General features: G+C 45.6%; 4 protein-coding genes across 12 annotated transcripts in view; 2 read left to right on the top strand and 2 right to left on the bottom strand.

Annotated features, from left to right (window-relative positions):
* Positions 1-7027, bottom strand: part of LOC127615189 (serine/threonine-protein kinase PAK 2-like) — a 15780-nt gene extending 8753 nt beyond the window's left edge. Inside the window, exons 1-12 of one of the 5 annotated variants that reach the window (XM_052086783.1) lie at positions 6877-7027; positions 5061-5213; positions 3826-4019; positions 3628-3734; positions 3362-3509; positions 3253-3269; positions 3057-3167; positions 2669-2792; positions 2529-2592; positions 1473-1521; positions 1037-1149; positions 285-402 (exon numbers count right to left, since the gene is read on the bottom strand). In XM_052086783.1, coding sequence (XP_051942743.1) covers positions 285-402; positions 1037-1149; positions 1473-1521; positions 2529-2592; positions 2669-2792; positions 3057-3167; positions 3253-3269; positions 3362-3509; positions 3628-3734; positions 3826-4003 — 1029 coding nt within the window. In that variant the 5' untranslated portion in view covers positions 4004-4019; positions 5061-5213; positions 6877-7027. Of the gene's footprint in view, positions 1-284; positions 403-1036; positions 1150-1472; positions 1522-2528; positions 2593-2668; positions 2793-3056; positions 3168-3252; positions 3270-3361; positions 3510-3627; positions 3735-3825; positions 4020-4700; positions 5005-5060; positions 5214-6876 lie in introns of those variants that run through there. The other 4 variants (XM_052086782.1, XM_052086784.1, XM_052086781.1 and 1 more) reach the window with 4 other exon arrangements.
* Positions 6238-21423, top strand: hltf (helicase-like transcription factor). 5 transcript variants are annotated; one of them, XM_052086774.1, is made up of 26 exons: positions 6238-6401; positions 7821-8020; positions 9453-9619; positions 9890-10014; positions 10106-10188; positions 10258-10329; positions 11307-11498; positions 11862-11936; positions 12020-12044; positions 12135-12186; positions 12618-12685; positions 12766-12801; positions 12872-12988; positions 13970-14064; positions 14179-14322; positions 14556-14712; positions 15870-15941; positions 16028-16163; positions 17072-17251; positions 17487-17602; positions 18055-18236; positions 18314-18439; positions 19116-19228; positions 19320-19500; positions 19832-19912; positions 19999-21423. In XM_052086774.1, exons 1-26 carry the CDS (start codon positions 6272-6274, stop codon positions 20140-20142), a joined length of 3069 nt encoding a protein of 1022 aa, XP_051942734.1. In that variant the 5' UTR covers positions 6238-6271; the 3' UTR covers positions 20143-21423. The 5 variants fall into 5 exon arrangements, with proteins under 5 accessions (XP_051942734.1, XP_051942733.1, XP_051942735.1 ...); XM_052086773.1 differs by having other exon boundaries at positions 6262-6407; XM_052086776.1 differs by lacking the exon at positions 6238-6401 and adding an exon at positions 7114-7244.
* LOC127615191 (glycogenin-1-like) overlaps positions 20807-24478 on the bottom strand; it is a 7974-nt gene continuing 4302 nt past the window's right edge. The window contains exon 7 of the mRNA XM_052086786.1: positions 20807-23664. Coding sequence (XP_051942746.1) covers positions 23464-23664 — 201 coding nt within the window. The 3' untranslated portion in view covers positions 20807-23463. The remainder of the gene's footprint in view (positions 23665-24478) is intronic.
* Positions 23528-24478, top strand: part of pls1 (plastin 1 (I isoform)) — a 14371-nt gene continuing 13420 nt past the window's right edge. Inside the window, exon 1 of the mRNA XM_052086779.1 lies at positions 23528-23676. The gene's annotated coding sequence lies outside the window, so the exon portion shown is untranslated. The remainder of the gene's footprint in view (positions 23677-24478) is intronic.

Below are 24478 nucleotides of genomic sequence, written 5' to 3'. Positions count from 1 at the left end.
TGGAGGCCTAATTTCAAACCCTAATCCAGACACCGCACCTTTAATTCAAATCCTTGATAGAAATGTTGAAACACGACGTAAAAGATGGCCACTACACCGAATACGTTTCCCGAAGACCAAGCACGTGACCATCGTGTCTTATTCAATGAAGCGCCGGCCAGAGCGTTTCCATGACGACAGGCTGCGGTTACAAAGAAAAGAATCGCCGGCATATTTTCCAGCTCGCGTCGTCCGCTCAAGAGTGGAAGCGGACCCGTAGTGAAATGAGCGTCGCCGGTACGAACCTCCCTGCAGACGGCTGCGATCTGGGCCTCGTCCATGCAGGTCTCCGTCACCACGTCGGTCAAGGAGCCGCCCGCCAGGTACTCCATCACCACAAACAGCTCCTCCCCAACCAGGAAACTGCAACGCGAAATGCACACGCTTGATATGTTTATTCAAAAACACCCCGATTTCAAACCTTAACCCAGACGTGACACTTAATTCAAAACCCAGAAACCCAGAATTGAAACGATAATTTCAAACGTTTTATGTGATATTCACTGACAAAGATTGCTACGTGCGTAATTTTCAAATACCCAATATCCATTTTTTTTAAAAATTTGAAACCATAATCTTGGATGCATAAATCCAGGTTGGTTAGTTGGTGCTGGGGCGGCCCGGTAGTCCAGTGGTTAGCACGTGGGCTTCACAGTGCAGAGGTACCGGGTTCGATTCCAGCTCCGGCCTCCCTGTGTGGAGTTTGCATGTTCTCCCCGGGCCTGCGTGGCTTTTCTCCGGGTGCTCCGGTTTCCTCCCACATTCCAAAAACATGCGTGGCAGGCTGATTGAACACTCGAAATTGTCCCTAGATGTGAGTGTGAGCGTGGATGGTTGTTCGTCTCTGTGTGCCCTGCGATTGGCTGGCAACCGGTTCAGGGTGTCCCCCGCCTTCTGCCCGAAGACAACTGGGATAGGCTCCAGCACCCCCCGCGACCCTAGTGAGGATCAAGCGGCTTGGAAGATGAATGAATAGTTGGTGCTGATTTCCTCGTACCTGTCGACAAAGTTGACAATGTTGGGATTCTTCATCTCCTTCATGACCAGGATCTCGTTGATGATCAGCTCTTTCTTGGGCTGCTTCTGCAAGTTGATCTGCTTGATGGCCACCTGCGCGGCAAGTACAAAGCATAAGTCCAACATATACTTCAATAAAATAAAAATAAAATATTTTTAAAATAAACACCCAAAAAAAATAAATACATTGTGTTATCGGTCTGTCCCCACGTCGTCTGTTTTCCTTACGCAACATAATCCAAATTTACGAAAAGTGGAGATGTCGCTGTACAATATGTTAATACCCAACTTGAATGACGCAGGGTTTAAGAACTCGAGCAAGATGGCGGTTTTGGAGATTTTCTAAAAAGAGTCATTTTGGCGACACTGACGATAAGAGATACAGAACGTCACGATACAGTATCACAGTTCCATACCTCCTGCCCCGTAGCAACATCTATGGCCGTGTAGACGGTTCCAGATGCTCTGTAGGTACAGAAAAAGCAAAGCAACAGGTGACGTGATTCGAATGGCCGAAACCCCGCATTTGAAGCCTCGGCTCAAAATCCTGATTCGAAACCCTAACCCAGGATTCAATCAGTAATTAAAATTTAAAACTGGGGAGGCCCGGTAGTCCAGTGGTTAGCACGTGGGCTTCACAGTGCAGAGGTACCGGGTTCGATTCCAGCTCCGGCCTCCCTGTGTGGAGTTTGCATGTTCTCCCCGGGCCTGCGTGGGTTTTCTCCGGGTGCTCCGGTTTCCTCCCACATTCCAAAAACATGCGTGGCAGGCTGATTGGACGCTCTAAAAATTGTCCCTAGGTGTGAGTGTGAGCGTGGATTGTTGTTCGTCTCTGTGTGCCCTGCGATTGGTTGGCAACCGATTCAGGGTGTCCCCCGCCTACTGCCCGAAGACAGCTGGGATAGGCTCCAGCACCCCCCGCGACCCTAGTGAGGATTAAGCGGTTCGGAAGATGAGTGAATAAATGAATGAATAAAATTTAAAACTGGAACCCACAACCGTGTGCACGAAACCCCAATGCAGGCCTGAAACCCTCACTTGTAACCCTCAAACCCTTGATCGAAATATTAATTTGAAACCTTTATCATTACGTGAAACTCAAATTTAAATCGCTATTTGAAAGCCTCATTTAAAACCAGAACCCTGTCATTGGTTCTGGATACCCCAATGCAGACATTTGAAGCCGCGACGGTTAGGTTAGCTACGGTTAGGGCCTTTACTGAGACCTAATGCTAGCTTGAAACCTTAACTCAGGACAGCAACTTGACAGGAAACCCTAATCCACATTCAAAACAATAAAATTAGCTTGAAACCCAACTTTGAAAATGTAATTCAAGATAGATGCCTAACCTGAAGCCTGAATTTAACATCTAAACCCTACTTCAGGTTTGAAACCCAAACCTTTACTCGAAACCCTCATCAAGGATGCCAAACTCAAAGCTGGCGCCACATCTCCTCCAGAAAGTCCTCACCCTTGTCCGATCTTCTCGTATCGAGTGTATTTCTTCTTGGGATCTCCGATGCTAACGATCGTTCCTAAAGGACAACAAACATGAAACCCAATCAGTTTTTCCCAACTTGCGTCGTTTCACCAGCGAGCAGGCTGTCTTACTGAGTTTCTCCATGATTTCCTCATCTGTCATTTTGCCGCCTTTCTTCTTCTGCCTGTCGGCCACTTTGGACCCCGCGTCGCCCTCCGGTGGCGGGAGAGGGTCGATCACTGACCGTGTGTAAACCTGAGAGATGACCAAAGAATAACTTATGAGCTAAGACCTCCACCAAGACCCAACTGTTCACCCGTAAGCGGGCACTCCAATGGCATAATAATGTGAATGACTTGCATTGGTTTTCATGAACACTTAGACCCACTATGCCACTGTCATTTAATATTGGTCATGTTGATGGCACTCGGGAGTGCTCGGTATTTTTGTCGCTCGTCCTTGGTGTAAAAGGTCCGAGAACAACTAGTTCCACTCTACTGTTCTTTTCGCACCACTCACCGACTTGGTGTGTTCCGGCCTGGGTGCCACGACGGGCGGCGGCGTGTCATCGTCATCGTCGTCATCAGCGTCTTTGCCGCCCGGCGAGGAGCCGCTGGTGACCTGCTTAACCTGCGCAGGAGGAGAAGTACGAGTTTGTGAAGCAAGTGATAAGCGTATTTTAACCTGACCGACGGACGGACGGGCGGGCGCTCACCGACGGTGAATCTTTATCTGCGTGGGTGGTGGAACGAGGCATACAAATGAAGGTTCTCGCTTGCAAACGTGTGATGTCATCGCAGAGAAAGGAAGGTGAGGAGACTGACCTGAGGCTGAGAAGCTGAGGTATTTCTGCTTCCCGCTGGTGGAGTCGTAGAACTTGAGGATATCCAAGACCGCCTGGGGATTCTGCTTCTGTTCCGATTTGCTGATGTTGGAGGTTTGGAGGAGACGGGCCCATTGCTCCGGCATGCCCTGGAGATCAGAAATTAGGGACTTGAGTCATGAAACCTATCCCATGGCCTCTTGCACTTGCTTGAAACCTTAACCCAGACTGTGTTCTGATTCTAAAATGTTCACGCTGTCCCCTTACCGTGAATTCTCCAGTGACGGCATCAAACCCCACGTGGATGGTGTGTTCAAAGTCAGACGGGGAGGAGATCTCCGGCCTATCCTTGTCCCGGTCCTTCTTCCTACCTCCTGCAAGGCAACATGTCCATGTTAACTGCGTAAGTGACTTTATTGTACATGTGTGTGTGTGTGTGTGTGTGTGTGCGTGTGTGTGTGTCACCTTTCTCCGAGGCAAAAATTGAGATGATCTTGTTTCTGGATTTGCGCTCCTCGGGCACGGACGGAAGCGGCCGAGAGCTATGATTGGTCGATTGGGAGTCCTTGGCTCCTCCTCCTTGGCTACTCATCCTGACAGGGGGGGCGGGGGGCTTGTCCTCGCACAGTCCGCTGTCGCACATCTACACACGCTTGGACCTGGAGAGAAAAACACACGCGGGGATGAATTGAGCATGCTCAACGTGTTGTTGTTGTTTTTTTTTTTTAAATCAGGTTTGCATGAAACTGGATGTCCCAGTGGCAAGCACACCGAGCAAGGGGATTTTTTTTTTTTTCCGTCACGTTCCAGTAGACTTCACCCGGCCCCTGTCAATGTTCTTGTGGCCTAACATGTAAGTTCTGCAAAACCTCTGGATGAGCCGTCCGTTGTCAGTAAAGATGGAGGCAATACTTTGCAGTCTGTGTGATTTACAACATAAAAATTAGACTGCTATACTGAAAAAATATCAGTGACATGTCACCATTGGTGTTGAGATAATAATAAAAAAAATCAAAAGTCACACAACCCCGAATGACAAGAGCATGAGTTTTACAGAAATGAGAAAGTCTCCTCATGTAGCTGCATGTTGTCAGCCACAATGAAAATCAACAAACCACAATCAGAAAAGCAGAAGCGCTTTCATGGCCTCGTAAAATTGCCTTATTTTTTTTTTTTGCTGTGACTTCACAAACAGGAAACAGGAAGTGTTTTGTGAATTGGATGTAAAAGAAAGAAAAACACAAACAACTTTGGCATGATTTTCCAAAAAGTCCCTTCATCCCGACAACCCAGAAAGCCAAAACGGACATACAAGCGACCACTCCGCCGATATCATTCACCTCATCTTTGTCGATGGCGACCAGTCACTAACCTTCTGATGCCTCTTCTGTGTCTTACAGAAGACCCAAGAGCCGTGTTAGTTCTACGTCCCTCTTTCTTTGCTGCGTTTACCTACCACTGAGCGCCCTGGCTCATGCCAGCCCCCTTACCTTAACACTTTTTGCAAGGCAGGTCTGAGCTGGCCGCCTCATTCCACAGCGACGGTACAATGGGCAAGTGTATACTTGCCCGGGCCCGCATAGGATTCCATAGCTCCGGGGCACACACACACGGAAAGAGTGATTCCTATTGTCGATCTGATCAAATGATCTGAGTCGGCCCCGAGCGATAAAAATGAGCTAATCGTGCACTCGGCTGACCTGTGAGGGGACAGCAGTGACGAAGTCGATGTGGATGTGAGTGGTTGTTCGCCTCTATATGTGCCCTGCGACCCACTGGCGGCCAGTTCAGGGTGTAGTCCGCCTTCCACCCGAAGTCAGCTGGGATAGGCTCCAGCACCCCCCCACGTGACCCTGTTCAAGGATAGGTGGTGTTGAAAATAAATTGATTTTTTCAGAGGCTTTCATAGTTAGAAGCATGTCCCTGCTAATGTGCATTTTTTATACAAGGTTCTACATTACGGAGAAATGTACTTCAAAATCTATCTGCATCAGATGATTTTATTTTGTATAACCACTTGATGAATTCAACACACCATTTTTTTCCCAGGTGGTGGAACCAGCACTGGTCCTATATATTCATGATATAATATGATACGTTTAAATTTCATATTTTCTTGGGGCCAAACACTAACGTTGAATTGAGGGGAGGAGCTTCATTTCAGGCCATAGCTTTGTTTAGTAGTAAAAAGTGGTTTGGCGCCATCATGTGGCAACTACTGGCAATAACAAACGTTTTTTTTTTAATGTGGGAGTCAACCACTCACCGGTTCTAGCAACTATTTATCAACTGACGTGGAATTTTTAGACCTGGGATGTCCTGTATGCGCCTAAGCCAGTATTTTGATGAGGTTTGAATTAGATTCATTGTTCTGCCCTAATTTTTGACTATTTCCCAGCCCCATACACATTTACACACAACACACCAAGCTGTTTACAGGAAGTGACCAGCGCGGTCTCTTTGTTGGGCTTCTGTAGAAGGAAATGGTGTGGAGGACTTCCTGAAAGGTGCAAAGACGTCCGCGCACTCTCAATCCTAACAGACTGAGAGACAAACACACCCACACATGACGACTAGACTCCTGCGACCGCTCAGGTCAAAACTCAAGTATATAAACACAACCTGGCCGCTCACCTCCACATCCTGTTATTCAACCACACAACACTGCAAAAGCCGGCGTGTAAACACCTTTTTGCCGCCGTGTTCTGTACAAGTTTCCAGTTTCTAGGGTGAAAATGGTAGTGGCTCTAATGCAGAGCAGTCCATGGACTCCTGTCGGAAAAGACCCAACCATCTATTCTTGGGCCTCCAGTCCAGAAACTGGTGCTAGTGGAAAGCAAACTTTGACGATCTATAGGCTGTACTCATCAATTATGTTTACCGGGGTTTACGAAAGGAAGCTAACCCGGAGATGGAGAATTTTCAGATTTTATGTCTTTCACTCCTAGATGTAGGCGTTGTTGGCGTAAGGAGGGAGGCTGATAGATGCCGAGGCCTCCCATCAAGTTGGCTTCACCGTCTGCACACCCCTGCCACAACTTGTAATTGTACATGTTTTTTCTTTTCAAAATGGTGTTTACTACCGATACATAGGTGGGGAATCCATGTTGCTACACTTCAATTGTTTTCGTCACGTATTTCTGAACTAGAAGAAAACGTTTGCGATTATAATCACAGTGACTTGGCACAGTGACACAGTGACTCTGTCATGACTGCTTCAACAAAAACGGATCCATCTTGGTGACTGCAGTCCCTCTTCCCCTGTACAAAAAGTAGCAAATCAGAGAACAGCAATGTTTTGGTCGTTGTGGTCCAAATGCATGATAATAGGTTTTTGTGGCCACTGACTGGTAGGGACGTTGATCAGTATTGAACAGACGTGAAAGCCGTCAACCTAATCAGAAGGAATGCTTTAAAAAGAAGATTCATTCACATGGCGGATGACAATTCCTTGATTCGGTGTCGGTCAGCAGAACGGGTGACTTGTAAACGAGAGAATAACCATTCTAAACTCACCGGTTCACCGTCAACCACAAAAAACGGGATGCACTTGAATCAAACTCCTCAGACTCCGCCCCCGTTTTCTTTGCCTCAAAAAAACGGAAAAGAAAAAAAAGCTGCCGGTTTGAAGCTTCTTTAATGCTCTGGATGTGTTAGTACGGCATCGTGTATCGTTTTTTTGCCCTTTTCTCTCCCCTGACCTCTCCCTGCCTTGGCGTTTTGCTCAGCCCCGGAGGAGGAAGAATCCGTTGCGTGGAAAGGAAACGGAATGTCGTACATATTTGGACGTCGTGGCTTCCGTAGCAAATGCGGAACGGCGCGGAAACCGATAATATAGTTGCATTCAATGACATCGGAAAATAGTAGACAATATGCGTGGCAAAGTGGGTAAAGTGTTTACAATTAAATGCCGTTAGACGTTCCGAGTAAGAACGATAGTTTTCGGAACTGCGTTTAGTGCTGTTATTAAATCAAATTGTGAACATACAACGTGCTGCCTTAATAAAAGTCATATTTTAAACCCGTGTATCCTGGGCTGGCGGAATGTTTTGCTCTGACGTCACGAGGTGCAAGCAAAGGCAACTGTAAAAGAGCCTCCATCATCACTCACGTCGTGAGCGCTTTGGGAGGGGCAAAAGGGCGACTGTAAGCCAGGGGCGACACTAAAGTCGGGAAGGCGTTCATGACAAACACGCCGTACACTGTTGTCGCCAGCCGAGTCAGACTCGCTGTGAAACGTGCGAAACAAGGCTCTGTATCAAACCGGCGTGCTAAGCTAACGCTCCCAACGCGCTAACCACCCATCAACCGCCGTACGCGAATCACAGAACGCCTTCAGTAATAGCTGCTAGGTTAGTCCGGACTTGTAACAGCTCATCCTCCCCACTCCGAGCTGGAAACCCTTCTCGCCTTTCTCCGTACTTCACTGACTGAATTTATATGTGTAAACATGTGTGCAGGCGGAATGGCTTTCCGTAGGAGCTGGTTCAGTTGGGACAGGTACAGCGAGGTGGACCTCTTCACCGAGCGCTTGGACCAGAACAACAGCCTCTCCCAGGCCATCCGGGCCGCCGCCTCTGACGAGATGGACGCCGACGGCAACGTGCTGTTCGGCCAGATCCAGGGCACAGTAGTGGGCCTCAAATATTACAGCGGGGTGGTGAGCATCCACATGAAACCCTCCCACCATAAAAGTTGTCAATACATGCTCTCATTCATCTCCAATAATTACATAATTCTTATTATGGCCTGCTTTGGCAACCCGTTTACCAACTGCAGTTAAGACATGTCCGGGCCATAATGCCTTATTAAACTTGCTTCAGAAAGTACAGTGGTCCCTTCAAAGTTGGACCACAACCGGCATGTGATGCTAATACACCACCAAATTTTAAAATGGGTTAGTTTCAATTGCGATGATCCAAGTGGAAAAACAAGCCATAGAACCCATTCAGATGGTGACATTGAAATGTCTGTAACCGTGAGCAATTTTCACTTAAACCATTTCGTTCTTTATAAAAGCACAAAAACGGTGCACTATCAACTTCAGAATAGTTTCTTCTGTTCCGAGGAACCGGGAAGTGTATCTGACCGATTAATCTGCCAGCCAATCGTGGCTCTTTCATCTGGGAAGTCAAATAAAAGGGGCCATTTTGCCACATACTGTCAACTGGAAATGACATCATCACAGTTGCTGGCTCGGGTGATGACCAATCACAGCTCAGCTTGTGATTATCACATGACCAAATTGACCGAACTGCTGGGCCATAATTGGTCATTACCTGAGACCGCAGTTGTGATGTCATTTTCAGTGGACAGCAAGTGGCAAAACATGAAAATGGATGCATGGATATTTAGGAGTTCACAAAAGCACAAAATAAGATAAGCTATCCTTTATTTGTCCCACACTGGGATAAGCCGAAGAAAAGGGGAAACATGAAAGTTGTTGAATACAGCACACGTAAATTGCCCTCTAGAAATCACTTATCAACGAAAGTGATGTGTTCCAGTGTCACCGCAATCACAAACGGCCCAATAAAAGGACAACGTAGATTTCAGCACGGTCACTTTTTAGCCTGTGATTCAAGTGTAAAAAAAAACAAGTTAAGATAAGATAAGATATCCTTTATTTGTCCCACAATGGGGAAATTTACAGTCTCCAGCAGCAAGAACCTCACTTGTCGATATGACATTGGTACGCATAGCTCACTTCCCATGAAGAAAAGTCACGTTATCTCAAGAGTCAATTATGAATGGAAATAATCTGGTCCAGAATTAGACTGTACCCATCATTCAGCCCTATTTTCACATTCCTTCAAAAAAAAAGTTAACCACCGTATATGCAAAGATGTCTTCTCCAGACACGTGTTACAAATTACTTTGATTTGAGCAGCTAGGACAAGAGATGTTGAATTGTTCATAGGTGTGATTGCGAGTGTGAATTTGCCTTGTGATTGGCCTGCAACCAGTATGGTATATTTACGGTACACCCCAGCTTTTGCCAGCCAATCGCAGACCTTTACGTCCCAATGTGGATTTTTCGTCTGTACCTGACTGATGCATAACCAATGTTAACGGCATCACTCGTTGAACAGGTAAACCAAGAGGAAATGGTGGGCCTGGAGCGTGAACCCCATAACCTTTACGACCGCAACGCCATCATGGTCGCCAACATCTATGGCAGCCAAGTTGGCCACATCAGGAAAGACCTGGCTGAAGCCATGGCGTACATCTTGGACCGCAAGTTGGCTAAAGTAGAAGGGTGAGATGGGACTTTGAAGTGAAATGTAGAATGCAAATTGTTCGAGGAATTAATTTTTTTTCTTGGAAAAAATGTGCAATATTGAAAATAGTGGCAATTTGGGGAATGTGGTAAAGATCTTGTGATGTGTCCTAAATGAGGTTTCAATTGGATTATTTTCATTGCAATTGTGGGAATATAAAAAGTAGTTGCCTTGATAACTTTTTTTTGCCGGGCAGTGGCGTGTACTGGTTTGAATGCTCTTCAGCAATTGTCGCATTTTTCTCTCAGCGTGGTGCACTCTTCGACAAAGAAAAGATTCTCCATGCCTGTGATTTTGTCCTTCTGGGGAAAGGAGGAGAACAAGAGCGCCGTCATTCAACGTTTGGCATGCTATGGGTACAAACTCATCACAGGTGGCGTTCACTGCACTCACCTCTTGGAATAATAGGTACTTTGTGTGCAAAAGATGTCGATTACTCGTGTGTGTGTGTGTTTCTAACTCAGGTGCGAATCAGAAGCTGTCTAGCTCCGGAGCTGGGATGGCCTTGAATAAAAGAGGCATGACGGTCCTTCTCACGGCAGAGGAGGTTAGCTACATGGCGCTAATATGTTGCTGCTACCGCGATTTTTATACATGATATTTTTGACTCTTTCAGTTGAAGAACGCCTTCGATAACCTCTTCGAAGGCCTGCTGGAAAGTAAAGATGGTGAAAAGGAAGCAGCTGAGGTACGGCCACGTACAGTTTGTGTTGACAGTATCATGTCAGGCGGCCCGGTAGTCCAGTGGTTAGCACGTGGGCTTCACAGTGCAGAGGTACCGGGTTCGATTCCAGCTCCGGCCTCCCTGTGTGGAGTTTGCATGTTCTCGCCGGGCCTGTGTGGGTTTTCTCCGGGTGCTCCGGTTTCCTCCCACATTCCAAAAATATGCATGGCAGGCTGATTGAACACTCTAAATTGTCCCTAGGTGTGAGTGTGAGTGCGAATGGTTGTTCATCTCTGTGTGCCCTGCGATTGGCTGGCAACCGATTCAGGGTGTCCCCCGCCTACTGCCCGGAGACAGCTGGGATAGGCTCCAGCACCCCCCGCGACCCTTGTGAGGATCAAGCATTTAGGAAGATGAAGATTAGGAAGTATCATGTCATAGCCGATTGCAGGGATTGCAGGGTCGCGGGGGGTGCCGGAACCTATCCCAGCTGTCTTCGGGCAGTAGGCGGGGGACACCCTGAATCGGTTGCCAGCCAATCGCAGGGCACACAGAGACGAACAACCATTCGCACTCACACTCACACCTTGGGACAATTTAGAATGTTCAATCAGCCTGCCACGCATATTTTTGGAATGTGGGAGGAAACCGGAGCACCCGGAGAAAACCCACGCAGGCCCGGGGAGAACATGCAAACTCCACACAGGGAGGCCGGAGCTGGAATCGAACCCGGTACCTCTGCACGTGTTTTTATAGAGTATTAAAATAATAAGTAGGCTACATGAGGCCATGTTTCCCATTTCATTCATTCACCATTATAAAATTGTAAAACAGCTTTTATCGTGATTAGAAACACTTTTATGGTCAAAGCCACCTTATATATTGAATGACCCTCATATATCACTTGTCTGTATTGACTACAGAAACATAGTGAAGCCTCGACCGTGTTCGCTATCAAATCGAAGGCGCTGCCCGATGTGCCCGCCATGTTGTTTCCACAGTCCGTGGCCACGCCGCTGCTGCCCCACCAGCGGCAAGCGCTGTCGTGGATGTGCGCCCGCGAGAACGAGTGTGTGCTGCCGCCCTTTTGGGAGAAGCGCGGCGATCTGTACTACAACACTCTGACGTGCTTCTCGGCCAAAGAAATACCCGAGAGGGTCCTCGGCGGGATACTGGCAGACGACATGGGACTGGTGAGTGGATGATACGTTGCCGATATATCGTCGCGTCGATGTCGATTAATGGATGATGTCATTAATAATGTGAATGATGAAAGGCGCACATCAACACACAAATCCTACACGCTGACATGAATCTGAAAACCTCTCACAAAGGAGAAATTCCCACTTTACAGCAGCAAAATTACGAAAGGAAGTAGGAGAACGAAAAGTATCGGAGCTGCTGTAAAGTCAGCCACTTCGCGCGGCGCCATCTTGAAGTCACAATAACACAATAACATTGATACCATGTAATCAATGTTTTCATATTGTGGCTTTTCACTGATCGCAGATTACTCCGTAACAACCCTTCCGATCCACTCCCATTTCTTTCCCCAGGGTAAAACGCTGACAACCATCGCGCTCATCCTCACCAACTTCCACGACGGAAAGCCGCTGCCCGTGTACAACCGCGTAAGCGGCGCGCTAAGCATTCAAGCGCCGGATGAGCAGAGCAGTGCGCTGTTTCTAATGTTGTGTTTGCCGTGCGTTTACAGCAGGAGCAATCTTCACCTCGAAAAAGTACGCCTTGCACACTTCAAACCAATCTTGCAAGTTTTTTTTGGTTTTTTTTTTTGCCGAAGAGAACCTAACCGCGTTTTCACTTTGTAGCTGATGGAGCCGGACCGAGTGGCGCGGTGGATCAAGGTCTACACTCCAGCCTGTATGTGTCACACACTATTCCCACATCGTTGTCAGAGATCATGTCGGACTTCTTAGTGCAGGTGTATACTGTTCCCGATGAAGCTTCATGCGGGAGGGACCAAGCGTCGCGAAACAGTTGTTCTTTAAAAAAAAAAAATGTTCTTCAACTCTCGCTTAAACATGCCGTTTGTAAAGCTGCTAACGTACGCATTGTGCATTCGATACCGCCACGATTCGAAAGTCTGATTTGATACCCGGAAAGCTGAATTCTAGAGAATTTGCGCTCACCTCTATACTCGCCTCTTGTCCAAATGCAGTGGTCCTAGAACTTTATACATCAAGTATGAGTGTTGAAGCTGAAATTTCAAATTGAGGGTGTTATGTTGAAAGGGTGGGGGGGGCCCTTCATCCATTGTTGTCACTGATCGAACATTTATGTTCACGTGCCAGGGTCCACATGGAGCAATCTTCTTTTTCCTCACCAAATGTCAAGGACGCAGCAAAGCTATCAGAGAAAGGTGGGATCCTGAATCTTAGCCAACCTTCGTCTTTGTCGCGGCCACCGCGTAGATTTCAATACTTTGCTCCGTCGTTTCAGGCAGAAGAACGACAAAACCCACCAAGCGGAAATATGGTAAGTACGCATAATGAATAGTCACGTGTGACGTTTTGGAGTTTTTCCGTGTTAACGCGATGTCGTGTAGAGGCGTCGCTGTTGCTGGAGGATGCCGACTTTGCCTCTGCGCTATGCGAAGGGCCGCCGTCGATGACAAATTCCTTCAAGAAGAAAAAGAAGAAGAAGAAGGCCAGCTCCATGCTGGGTGAGATACGAAGGATCGAAAATGCTTAAATGTAGGGGTGTAAAAAAGAAAAAAAGATTTGCAAATGGAAAATTTATTTTAAAAAATGAGGGTGCATCGAATCAAATTGTTCCAATTCAAAATATATCAAAGTCAATGTAAATTCATCTTTTAATGGAGAGATATATCTTCCACCTATACAGTACTAACCAACTTGAGGCCCCGCCCCCCAAATATGATGTCACAAGCCTAGCACACCAATCTTAGGGCAGTTTTGTGGCTGCGTGCTGTCGGAAGAGAAACCTTCCCCCGAGTCTGAGCTCCTGCTCTTTGGAAACAGACATGGTTGACCAGCTAATGACTTTTATAGTATCAAACATACTATATGTTCATTCATTCATTCATTCATTCATCTTCCGAGCCGCTTGATCCTCACTAGGGTCGCGGGGGGTGCTGGAGCCTATCCCAGCTGTCTTCGGGCAGTGGGCGGGGGACACCCTGAATCGGTTGCCAGCCAATCGCAGGGCACACAGAGACGAACAACCATTCGCACTCACACTCACACCTAGGGACAATTTAGAGCGTCCAATCAGCCTGCCACGCATGTTTTTGGAATGTGGGAGGAAACCGGAGCACCCGGAGAAAACCCACGCAGGCCCGGGGAGAACATGCAAACTCCACACAGGGAGGCCGCAGCTGGAATCGAACCCGGTACCTCTGCACTGTGAAGCCGACGTGCTAACCACTGGACTACCGGGCCGCACCGTACTATATGTGTTTCTTTTATTTTGAAAGTTGTGCTTATATTTCGTGACTTTTCCAACCCCTCCAGCAGTTATTTTTCCAAGAAAAGAGAAATGACAATCGTGGCCCTCATGTTAACATTTTTAATTTCCTCCATGGTGGCCGGAAGAGCGCAAAGAGGATTTGAATCGGAATTTTGTCGCAAATATTTTTATTAAATATCTTAATTTGTGCCTGGCATGTTTTGTCTTTGAACAGCTCACGATTACCACGCCGCAGAGAACCCTAGCGAAGCTGTATCAGCAGGGGCGACTCTCATCGTATGCCCGCTGTCAGTGCTCAGCAATTGGCTGGTAGGCACGGCCGTCACCGCTGTTACCGTCGAAACTCAAAACCATGACGGCAGGATTAATGTAAAGGCATGCGTACGCGCTCGTGCATGCGTACGTGTGTGTGTGTGTCCGCAGGACCAGTTTGAGGAGCACGTGCGCGCCGACGTCAAGCTGAGAGTGTACATGTACCACGGACCCGACCGCAACAGGAGCACCAAGTTCCTTTCCTCTCAGGATGTGGTGCTCACCACCTACAACGTGCTCGCTGCCGACTTCACGGTAAGGATTTTTTTTTTTAATCCACCTGCCATGTTTTTTTTTTCCTGGCTCGCCCTTCTGTATGGACGAGCTAAGTTTATTAGCCTGGGTTTTCAATTGAAGTTATGGAGTTTTTGTTCTTTCTAACATTTTGAGTGCTATTTCCATTTGAGTCACGATTTTCTTCAAATCAAGCTTCCGTGCAATATTCCTGATGTCCAGCCTGTCTGATGGGGCACCTTTTGTGTGTTCAGAGTAAGAACAGGAGTCTGCATGATGTCAGCAGTCCCCTGCATGACATCAACTGGTTGCGGGTGGTGCTGGACGAGGGCCACGTGGTCCGGAACCCCAACACGCAGATGAGCAAGGCCGTTCTGGACCTCAAAGCAAAGCGACGCTGGATTCTGTCCGGTACACAAGCACACACACACACACACACACACACACACACACACACACACATGTAACAGAACAATAGGAAGAATCATGGGAAATGTAGTCCTACGACTCGCCGAATGCTGCGACCAGCCGAACGGTTCCGGCCACGCATTTCCAATGTCGCGATGTGGGATTATATCATTGCCGTCAATGCGAATAAAGTTACATTCATTCCCATTTAGTGTAACAAATCACGTGTGGGGTTCTCATTCTCATTTTGTCATACCAAAACCCGAACTGCCTCCTCCTGCTTCCGTGTCTAAGAATCATGGGAAATGTAGTCCCGTGAGCCGAAATCGGCACTCGCCAACGCCAGATGAGCTTTTCTGGCGGCGTGTTTCGATTGTTACAATGTGGGACCAGACCTAGCAGGAGGTACACCACACAGTAGCTGCCGGAACCGAGCAAAAAAAAAATAGTTTAAATAGTGGTGAGTGCATTGACTTGTCTACAGCTGTAGAACTGTCAATCAAGATAATATTTAGCATTAGCCACAGTAATAACACAACCACTTGTCGCCCGATTGAAGAGACATGTTTAACCCCCCCCCCCCCCCCCCCCCGTCTGTCAGAGGGTGCTCTCCGCTCAAAACGACCCCCATGTATTGCACCGCCAACAATACCAACGGTCAGAACCAAGGATAATAGAGCTACATTTATCAAATAAACGTACGGTGCAATTAGAATAGACTATTTAACATACAATGCTTTGCAAAAATAATGCTTCCTCCAACCCGGTGCATCTTTTTTTTTTTTTTTTTTTTTTTTAAATAGACCCATTTATTGAATTTGGGCCTAACAGTTTGGTGTGCCCAAATCAATGGGCGGTAAAATACAGCAATTCAAAGTTAAATAAAATTGACTGGATTATAAAAAACAGTATAAGACACTTTAACAGGGACGTTTTGTTTTTTTTAGCTGACCACTAGAGGGAGCCCTCATTTTGAGATCACTGGCTCATCAAAGAATTTGGAGCATTCTGATCGCAAATGCTTTGAATGGGGGATAAAAGATTCTCAGAATGTTCAGAACTCCTGCGATGCAGTTCCTTAAAACATATTTGAATGGGGATACAATCATCCGAATGTTCTGAACATCTGTTCCAATGCCTGCAAATCTGTCTTTTTTCAGCTGTTCTTTGCCGAGTATTCTTTGACTTGATAGACAGACCGCTGCAATCTGGATTATTCCACCGTGGCGGAGGTCTGCGCTCGACTGAGTGCCATTGTCAGCCGTCACGGCGGCGCGCGTGCGACAACTGACGTCTCCTGTCCGCTGTCCCCATCCAGGGACGCCCATTCAGAACAGCGTGAAAGACCTTTGGATGCTGCTGGCCTTCCTGCGCCTCAAGCCGTTCGACGTGAGGGAATGGTGGAATCGAGTCATTCAGAGGCCCGTGACGCAAGGAGACAGAGCCGGCCTGCAGTAAGGCCACCTTTATTTCTCAGCTGTGTTCACCAAAGAAGCGTTATTCTCATTGTTACTAGTGTTTTTATTTTTTAAGGGGAAATCAACTCCCACTCTTTGTAGAAAATGCCAAATGTTACGGGATTTCCATACGATTCACAAATTTTGGGTTGAAATTGAGTTTTGTAGAGTTTTTTTTTAAGCCATTTTCTTAAAAGCTCACAGTGCACCTTAAAATCCGATGCGCCTTGTTTATGGTCATTACGGTAGTATTTCGACCCCCAAAACGGCTCCTTGCTCAATACATGCTGACAACGCAGAGTTCAAACTTAAGGCGATCAGTTGAACACGGAAATAGAGCAGAAAGCGGCAAGAGAGTTCAACGTTAACGAGTCAATGTTATAACTTGCTGTTGGGTAAGTGAACTGTGTTGCTGCTTTATTAAAAAAGTTTTACTGACATCTCATCGTTCTGTTGGAGTTTCCTTGAGCATAGCTCCAACTAGTGGATGCATTGTACATTGCGTCTTATAATGCGGGTGTGCCTCATAATCCGGAGTGCCTTTTAGTGTGGAATGTACGTTTTTTAAAATTTTATTTTTATTTTTTTTAAGGATTAATTTACTGTAGTCATTAATAATGAAATCGATGATGAAAATGCAAAATAAAATATATTTTAAATACAGGAAATTTAATGATAATAAACTACCATAAATATAATATTTTATATGTATGTGTATATATATATGTATATATATATATATATATATATGTATATATATATATATATATATATATATATATATATATATATATATATATATATATATATATATATATATATATATATATATATATATATGTGTATATACACTAACACAAAATAATAAAATAGCAATTTAAATGAAATCTGAATTTGTTTGTCAGGAACCTGCAGACACTTGTGAAGTGCATCACGTTGCGGCGCACCAAGACCAGCGAGGTGAACGGTCGCCCGCTGGTCACGCTGCCCGAGAAGAGCGTGTGCGTGGAACAGGTGGAGCTCAGCGCCTCAGAGCGCGAGGAGTACGAGCTGGCACACAATGAAGGAAGACATACCATCGGCAGGTATATTGATTATTTTAGAAAAAAAACAACACAGACAAACATTTTGGTTTTTTTTTTTTCCTCCTGTGTTCGGGAATGTGTTTTAAACTTTGGACGATGCAAAAAATGTTAAATTATATAAAACAAAACTCGCCCTGACAACTCCACTTCCTCAATAAAATCTCTGAATCACTCAGCAGCCTTTCTTGATGGTATTTTGTGTGTTGTTTTTAAAAAAAATTTTTTTTTTGACTAGATATCTTGCTGAAGGGACCGTTTTGAGGAATTACGCGGATGTGCTGGCCATCCTGATGAGGCTGCGACAGCACTGCTGCCACCCTGACCTGCTCTCTAAGACCGTCTCTGATGCAGGTACGCAGCACCTCCTCCAACTGTCAGCTGTCGCGGGCAAAAAAAAAGATGAAATATGAAATAGCAGTGTAATAAGAAGCAAAATTATTTTTAGAAGATAAATTTGTGATCTTGCGAGAAAGAAGTTTTCAACTTGTATTTTTCAAGACAATGTGTGATCTTCGGAGGAAAAAATCTTAAAAGTAAAACCCAAATTTACATAGTCTTAGATTTATTAGAATTGAATTGTGTTTTTTTTTTCTCTTGAAATTATTGCAATTTTAGAAACATTGCGATTTTTGGAAAATAATCAAGTTGTATTTTTAAAAATTTGAAATAGCCAAACTTTTTTTTGTCGTTTTAAGAAAATATTTGCTGGTACATTGCTAGAATGCAAGACAACAACAACAACAACAAAGTAAAACCAACCGTGGCCTCAGTCTTAACGCTTTCACCATTATGGCCCCTCGCAGGCTTGGCGGCCACGCCGGCCGAGCTTCGCGAGCACCTGATCGAGAAGCTGCGCCTGGTGCTGGCAAGCGGCTCGGACGAGGAGTGTTCCGTGTGCCTGGACTCGGTGCGCCTGCCCGTCATTACTCACTGCGCCCACGTTTACTGCCGCCCCTGCATCGCACAGGTCATTGGCACGGAGCAGGTATGCCGGAAGGTGCTCGCATGCTTGAATCGCACTTAAAAAGACCGGCGACTTACTTGTGACCTGTGCGCATACAGGAGAGCGCCCGCTGCCCTCTTTGTCGGAGTGACATCAAGATCAACGAGCTGGTGGAGTTCCCGCAGGAGGAGATGGCGGAAGGAAATGGAGGAAGAAGTCCCGGCAAGTGGAGGACCAGCTCAAAGGTAATGCGCCGCTCCAGGCGCAACGTGCGGTTTAGGAAAGCCCTAAAGCAGGGGTGTCCAAACTTTTTGCCAAGGGGGCCAGATTTTATGCGGTAAAATGTCGGGGGGCCGACCTTGGCTGACATTCTTTACATTGAACAACAATATTGTTCAACAAATTTTAGTAAGCCAGTCTGTTTCACATTTCCATTTTGATTTTAATTTCAACAATCTTAAGAATTTCTTTTGGTTCATTTGAAACGGGTATATCACATGCAACTGCTTATTCACTTGACTTTTTCTTAAACAGAAGTCTCCTGAGTGCAAATCAATCAATATAAACACGGAGTGATGTCTTGTTAACTCGTGAGTGATGCCCTCTAGTGTCTAAATGCTATTACTCATTTAGTGAATGCTATTACTCATTTAGCCACTAGAGGGAAGCAGTACTCTATGAAACATCACTCACCAGTCTACGAGAGTCAATGCAACACGTGTTCCATTGCGCCCAACCTGCGGGCCAGACGGCACTGATTTTATGACAGGGGCCAAGGGCCGGATGAAATTCGACCGCGGGCCGGATTTGGCCCGCGGGCCGGACTTTGGACATGCCTGCCCTAAAGGCACGCAAGAGATGTGTGACAGTAAGCATGCCCGTTTGGTTGATAATGGTGTCGCTACGTGTGCGCGCGTGCAGATCCAAGCGCTGATTGGCAACCTGCTACGTCTGCGACGTGAAGACAGCACCATCAAATCTTTGGTGGTCTCACAATTCACTCGCTTCCTCACCATCCTGGAGACGCCGCTCAGGTACCACTCGCTCTCACATACGCGCACGCGGTCCCGCCTGTCAATCATGTCCGAAAGGCCATCCATCATGATGTGATGATGTGCGGGTTAGGGAGCACGGCTTCAGGTTTGTGCGATTGGACGGCACCATGAGTCAAAAGAAGCGCGCCCAGGTGATCCAAGACTTCCAGAGCGTGACCCCAAGCAGCCCCGCTATCATGTTGCTGTCACTCAAAGCCGGGGGGGTGGGACTCAACTTCACCGCCGCCTCCCATGTCTTCCTTATGGACCCTGTGAGTAGAACGTGTGTGTGTGTGTGTGTGTGTGTGTGTGTGTGTGTAGGGGGGGGCAGATTTGGATAACAAAGTCCTGTTTTATTATTTTAAGGGAAAGCGTGCTATTTTAAATTAATATACGCCAAGTTTTCCTTGTCACATTTTTAGGAATCGAAAGTTGTATTTTTGTCAGAATAAATTCCAAAAAGTAAGATGGGGAAGCGAAGCATTTTTTTTTTTTCGGTGTCATTTGCTTTTTCTTTAAACAAACGGGAGGAAAAATTTGATTGAAATCAGATGAAATGTGAAGGCTAAAATCCGGCCCAGCTCTTACTTGGTGTCTCTTTAGGCATGGAACCCAGCCACAGAGGAGCAATGCATTGACCGTTGCCACCGTTTGGGTCAGAAGAGAAAAGTATTTGTAACTAAGGTGGGAAAATTTGAAGAAAAAAAGCTGTATTTTCTAATCTTAAATAAAATGTAGACCGAAAGATATTATATGTATCTATGCTGCAGTTCATCGTAAAAGACTCTGTGGAGGAGAACATGGTGAAGATCCAGAGGCAGAAGCAGGAGCTGGTGGAGGTGGCGTTCGGCTCCGCGGACAACGACCGCAAGACGTCGCGCATTAACGACATCAAGGCGCTTATGAAGTTGTAGAAAGTGGACAAGGAATGCACCCCCCTCTCTCTTTTTTCTCGTTTCCGACGTTGGCCATTCCAAACTGAAGTCCAATCGTTGCCATTTTAGAATCAAGGACCCAGTCACACACATTCAATTCAGAGGGGGTGGGGAATCCAATTGTCAAAAACAAAAAAAAAAAGGAAGCCATAAATGCTCCAAATATCATGTTCATAAAGCTTTCTTTGGCTGTATTTGAATAAAAAAATGTTTCTGGGCAGTTGTGTGTCTACATATGCCCTGTAATTGACCTGCGGCCAGTCCGAGGTGTCCCCCACCTCAAAAGTCAGCCGGGATAAACTCCAGCTCACCTGAAAAATGTCCCCCTCCCTTAATTTATGAGGCGAAGAGCTCCACCATGGATAAAAAGGTATGTACACTACGGCTAAATGTGACAAATTGTTGATATAGTCCACCCCAAATTAAAAAGGTTTATAAAAGACTTGAGATTGATTTTAAAAATGTTTAAAATACCTTAAAAGCTATAGATTTATTTTTTTTAACGGAAAAATTTCATTTCGGTCGGCAGCTCCATTTCCATGCAGCATAACAGTTAAAGGCTGCCTCACCATGTTTGTACTCTGTGCTCCACTAATAGACCCAAGCCTGGAGGAGGATTTTTCAGAAAAAAATTACCGCTAAGTCATTTTCAAGTTGCTCATTTTTTTAATAGCCACAAGGGAATTGTGCAATGACAATATTTCACTTGTACATGTTTTTTTTTTTTTTTTTTAGGCTGTAGCGCCACCTCCACTGGAGCGAGATGGGCAATTTCCCGCAATGGAGTGAGGTGAAACAGTGAACACGGTAATAAGGCAGTCAGGAAAGCAGGGAAGTGCGACGCAAGGACCACAAACAGCAGAGAGAACTTGCATGCAAGAGGCTGGGAGGTAGGTGGTCCTGTACTGTAGTGTTTCAACATTAGAAATCAAGACGACAAAAAAAAATAAAAAATGGATATGCCCATTAATCAGTCACACAAAGACAACCATACTCGTATGGACAATTTTCCAATTGTAGATCACATCGACAAACTAGCATTCACACTCACATTTACGCCAAAGGATACTTTATGGTATGGATGATGCAGAACATCCAAACAAACATGGGGGGGAAACGTACAAACTCCTCGTTGGGAATGTCTGAAATTCAAAACGCAGAAAACCCAGGACTGAGGCAGACAAGCACGCTCGCACCCGTGCTGCCCTCTTGTTCAGAATATTTTCCGCACTTGAACAGTTGCTGGGCAACCCCGGGGGGGGGGGGGATGTAGTCCCGCTCCATGACCCTCTTCCTCCCTCCCCCGATCCCACTGTATAAAAGACCAATTCATTCTTTGAAACAAGGTCGTTTGTGGGTAATACCATCTTGTGGGGGTGGGACTCATATTTTGTTTTCCTTAACTGTCCTAGCCCAAGTAGAGTGGTGCCTTGATTGATAAACAAGTTGAATATTTCTAATTTTCTTAAAAATTGTGTGTATATGGGAGGGAGGGGGGGTATTAATGAAGCACCGTGAATACATCATACTGCATCCATAAAGTATATCCAACACTTGACCCTTTCCACAACCTTACTCCAAAATTAAATTCTTCCTTCAAAAATGTGATGACATTTATAAATGTTTTAAAAATGGGAAAAAAAGTTCAGAAAAAAATTCAAACATTGATGACATTTGTACTCAATTTTACCCACAACACCCCATTATGACAATTGGAAGGGGAAAAAAACGAGAATTTATTAAAAATAAACTAAATGTGGGGGAGAGTGAGCATGTTTCTCCAATTTTTTAGTCTTTTTTTTACTATCAATTAATTTTTGCCCTCAAAATTTGACACAATTTGAACAAAATTTGTTCAAATTGTCAAATTTTGAGGGCAAAAAAAATGTGACAATTTCCCATCACAACATGGACATTTTTATTTTTGCTAATGATGCGCTGTCAAACGTGGGAGTTTAAATAGACAGGTGTTTCTTTCCAAATCATGTCTAATCAACTTGATTTACCAGATCGTGGAATCCATTGAAGCTGTACAGAGGATGACCAGCTTAAGCTCAAACTCCAGATTCATAATTAAGAGTCTTGGGATTTTAATCAATGCACAAAAATGGAAATTTCTCAGATCTTTTTGAGGAACTCAATTTCATCCATTTTGGGAAAAGCCTGTAACAAAATGTGGAAAAGGTGAAGTGTTGTGAATATTTTATCGATCGACTGCATCTGTCAAATATCCACATTTTGACAGCATAAGATTATCCACGCAAGCAGTAATTCGACCTTCAATTTTTTTTTCTCTCTGCTTCCCCAACCGCATCGTTGTCGTGTTTTCTCATATGATAGACAAGTATCACATATATTGACAAGATACTTTATTTCATGCCCTGTGCATGTGCTCTTTGAGTGCAGGACAAATTTATTTTGTACGTGTATTTTGTTTTAAGTTTGCCCAACTGTACTATATAGATGGCACACAGTATCCACCATTTTTGACATAGCACATTCAGTGTTGATGCTAAGTAGCTAATGCTAAATTCATCAAGTGTTAATGGTGTTTTTCAGTGACAGATTTAGTCCAAAATCACAGCGGCCTTATGGTCGGAAAGACAGTGACGACATTCAGGCAAGTTTTGTCTACCATTTTTGGGTTAACTCAAACATGATCTTGTTCCACTGCCATTACCCCCACACCCTTTTCTCTAGTGTTGATGCTAAGTCACCGATGCTAATTTCAATAATGGCGGAAACGGTGTTCGGCTACATGATCCCTCCCCGATCAGTTTTAAAATAAAAGGGACAAATGCCGTATCATGCGATCAGAAGATTGTTGATACCATGTTGCTATTGCTAACAAGTGATTCTGCCATTTCTGGCCTCCCTTGTTGACACTATGCTAATTTATCGAGGGTTAACCGCGCTCTTCGGTTACCGAGTGAGATGTTTTGTCCTGAATAAATCACACAATTGCCGTATTGTTTGGCACGGTAGCGAAATTATCGGGTTACTTTCTTGCTATATCCCACGCGGGGTATGAATTGCAAATGCTAATTTAACAGTGTTAATCAGCTATGCTAAAGCTCGCCGGGGATGAAGTTAACATCCCACAATGCATTTCTCCCTTTTAAGAAATGCCCCCTCTCACTCACACAAACTGTGAAGGTGCATTTAGTGAGGCTGGAAGACAGTAATAATTCTAATGGAACCTTCTATGATTGGCTCGGAGGACGTGGGGGGCAAGGGTGGTTGGGGGTTCAATTCCTCACAGGCCCTTCTGTTGTCCTCTGTCCATCGCAGCCTCACTCGCTACTTGAGGAAGGAGTCCAGCTTGCGTTCAATGTTGGCAAAGGAGTCGTCGCCCAAGTAGTCCATCTGGCCCGCCTCCCAGCGCTCCTTCCGCTCCTCGGAGGAGATGGGCCGCGGGGAAGTCAGATCAGCCGCCGCGGCAGATGTGGTAGAGGAAGGCGACGCGGTGCTACTGATGTACTCGTCCTGCCGGAGCGTATCCTGCATTACCAGGTGGGAGCACAAACAAAAAAAAAATGTTTTTCTTTTTGTTATATAGTCCCCCCAACCCCCAATACACACCAAAATAATCTGCTGGTTCTAAGTCTCACATAAAAAAGGGGGGGGGGGAATGCTAAGTTACATGCTAAGAAGCACTGCATGCTTGCTTCAAAACTGCTCCTTTTGTTTTGCATCGTGGATCCGTTTTTTTACATTAAGTGTTTCAAGCAAATGGGGGCGGTATTAAAAGTGCCCCGCACGACTCTGCGTGGAGGCATTTCATCAACACAGTCAAAGTACAACTCTGCATCTTGCAACAGATAAGAGAAAGTGATGTAACCGGGTTTTATGGTAAAATGCTGAAAGACAAAAAAAAAAAGGGGGGGGGGACATGGCGATGTCCAACCATACACATTTTGGCAGGCTCGACTGGTTTTACGCACTTGTGGCTAAGCAGAATTCGCAGGGCTCAAATCACATTTGCCCACTGGGCCAATAATTTCAAGCGCCAGTTTCACTTGGCAACATGAAATTTAGAAGTCAAGTCTATCCCAAGGACATCCACCAAAAATTCAAGTCCCTGTGTCTGAAAAATCCATAAAACCATTTTGGGTTTAAACTAATCATTCAGGCTCAATTGGACGTGACTGTTTTTTTTTTTTCAAAAATAAATTCAGCGCCGAGCGGCCCGGTAGTCCAGTGGTTAGAACGTGGGCTTCACAGTGCAGAGGTACCGGGTTCGATTCCAGCTCCGGCCTCCCTGTGTGGAGTTTGCATGTTCTCCCCGGGCCTGCGTGGGTTTTCTCCGGGTGCT

This window comes from Hippocampus zosterae, chromosome 14 (assembly GCF_025434085.1).
Source record: "Hippocampus zosterae strain Florida chromosome 14, ASM2543408v3, whole genome shotgun sequence".
In the NCBI taxonomy this organism is placed as follows: domain Eukaryota; kingdom Metazoa; phylum Chordata; class Actinopteri; order Syngnathiformes; family Syngnathidae; genus Hippocampus; species Hippocampus zosterae.
Note: the sequence above shows the minus strand (reverse complement) of the source record. Positions and strands in the feature narration are given on the sequence as shown.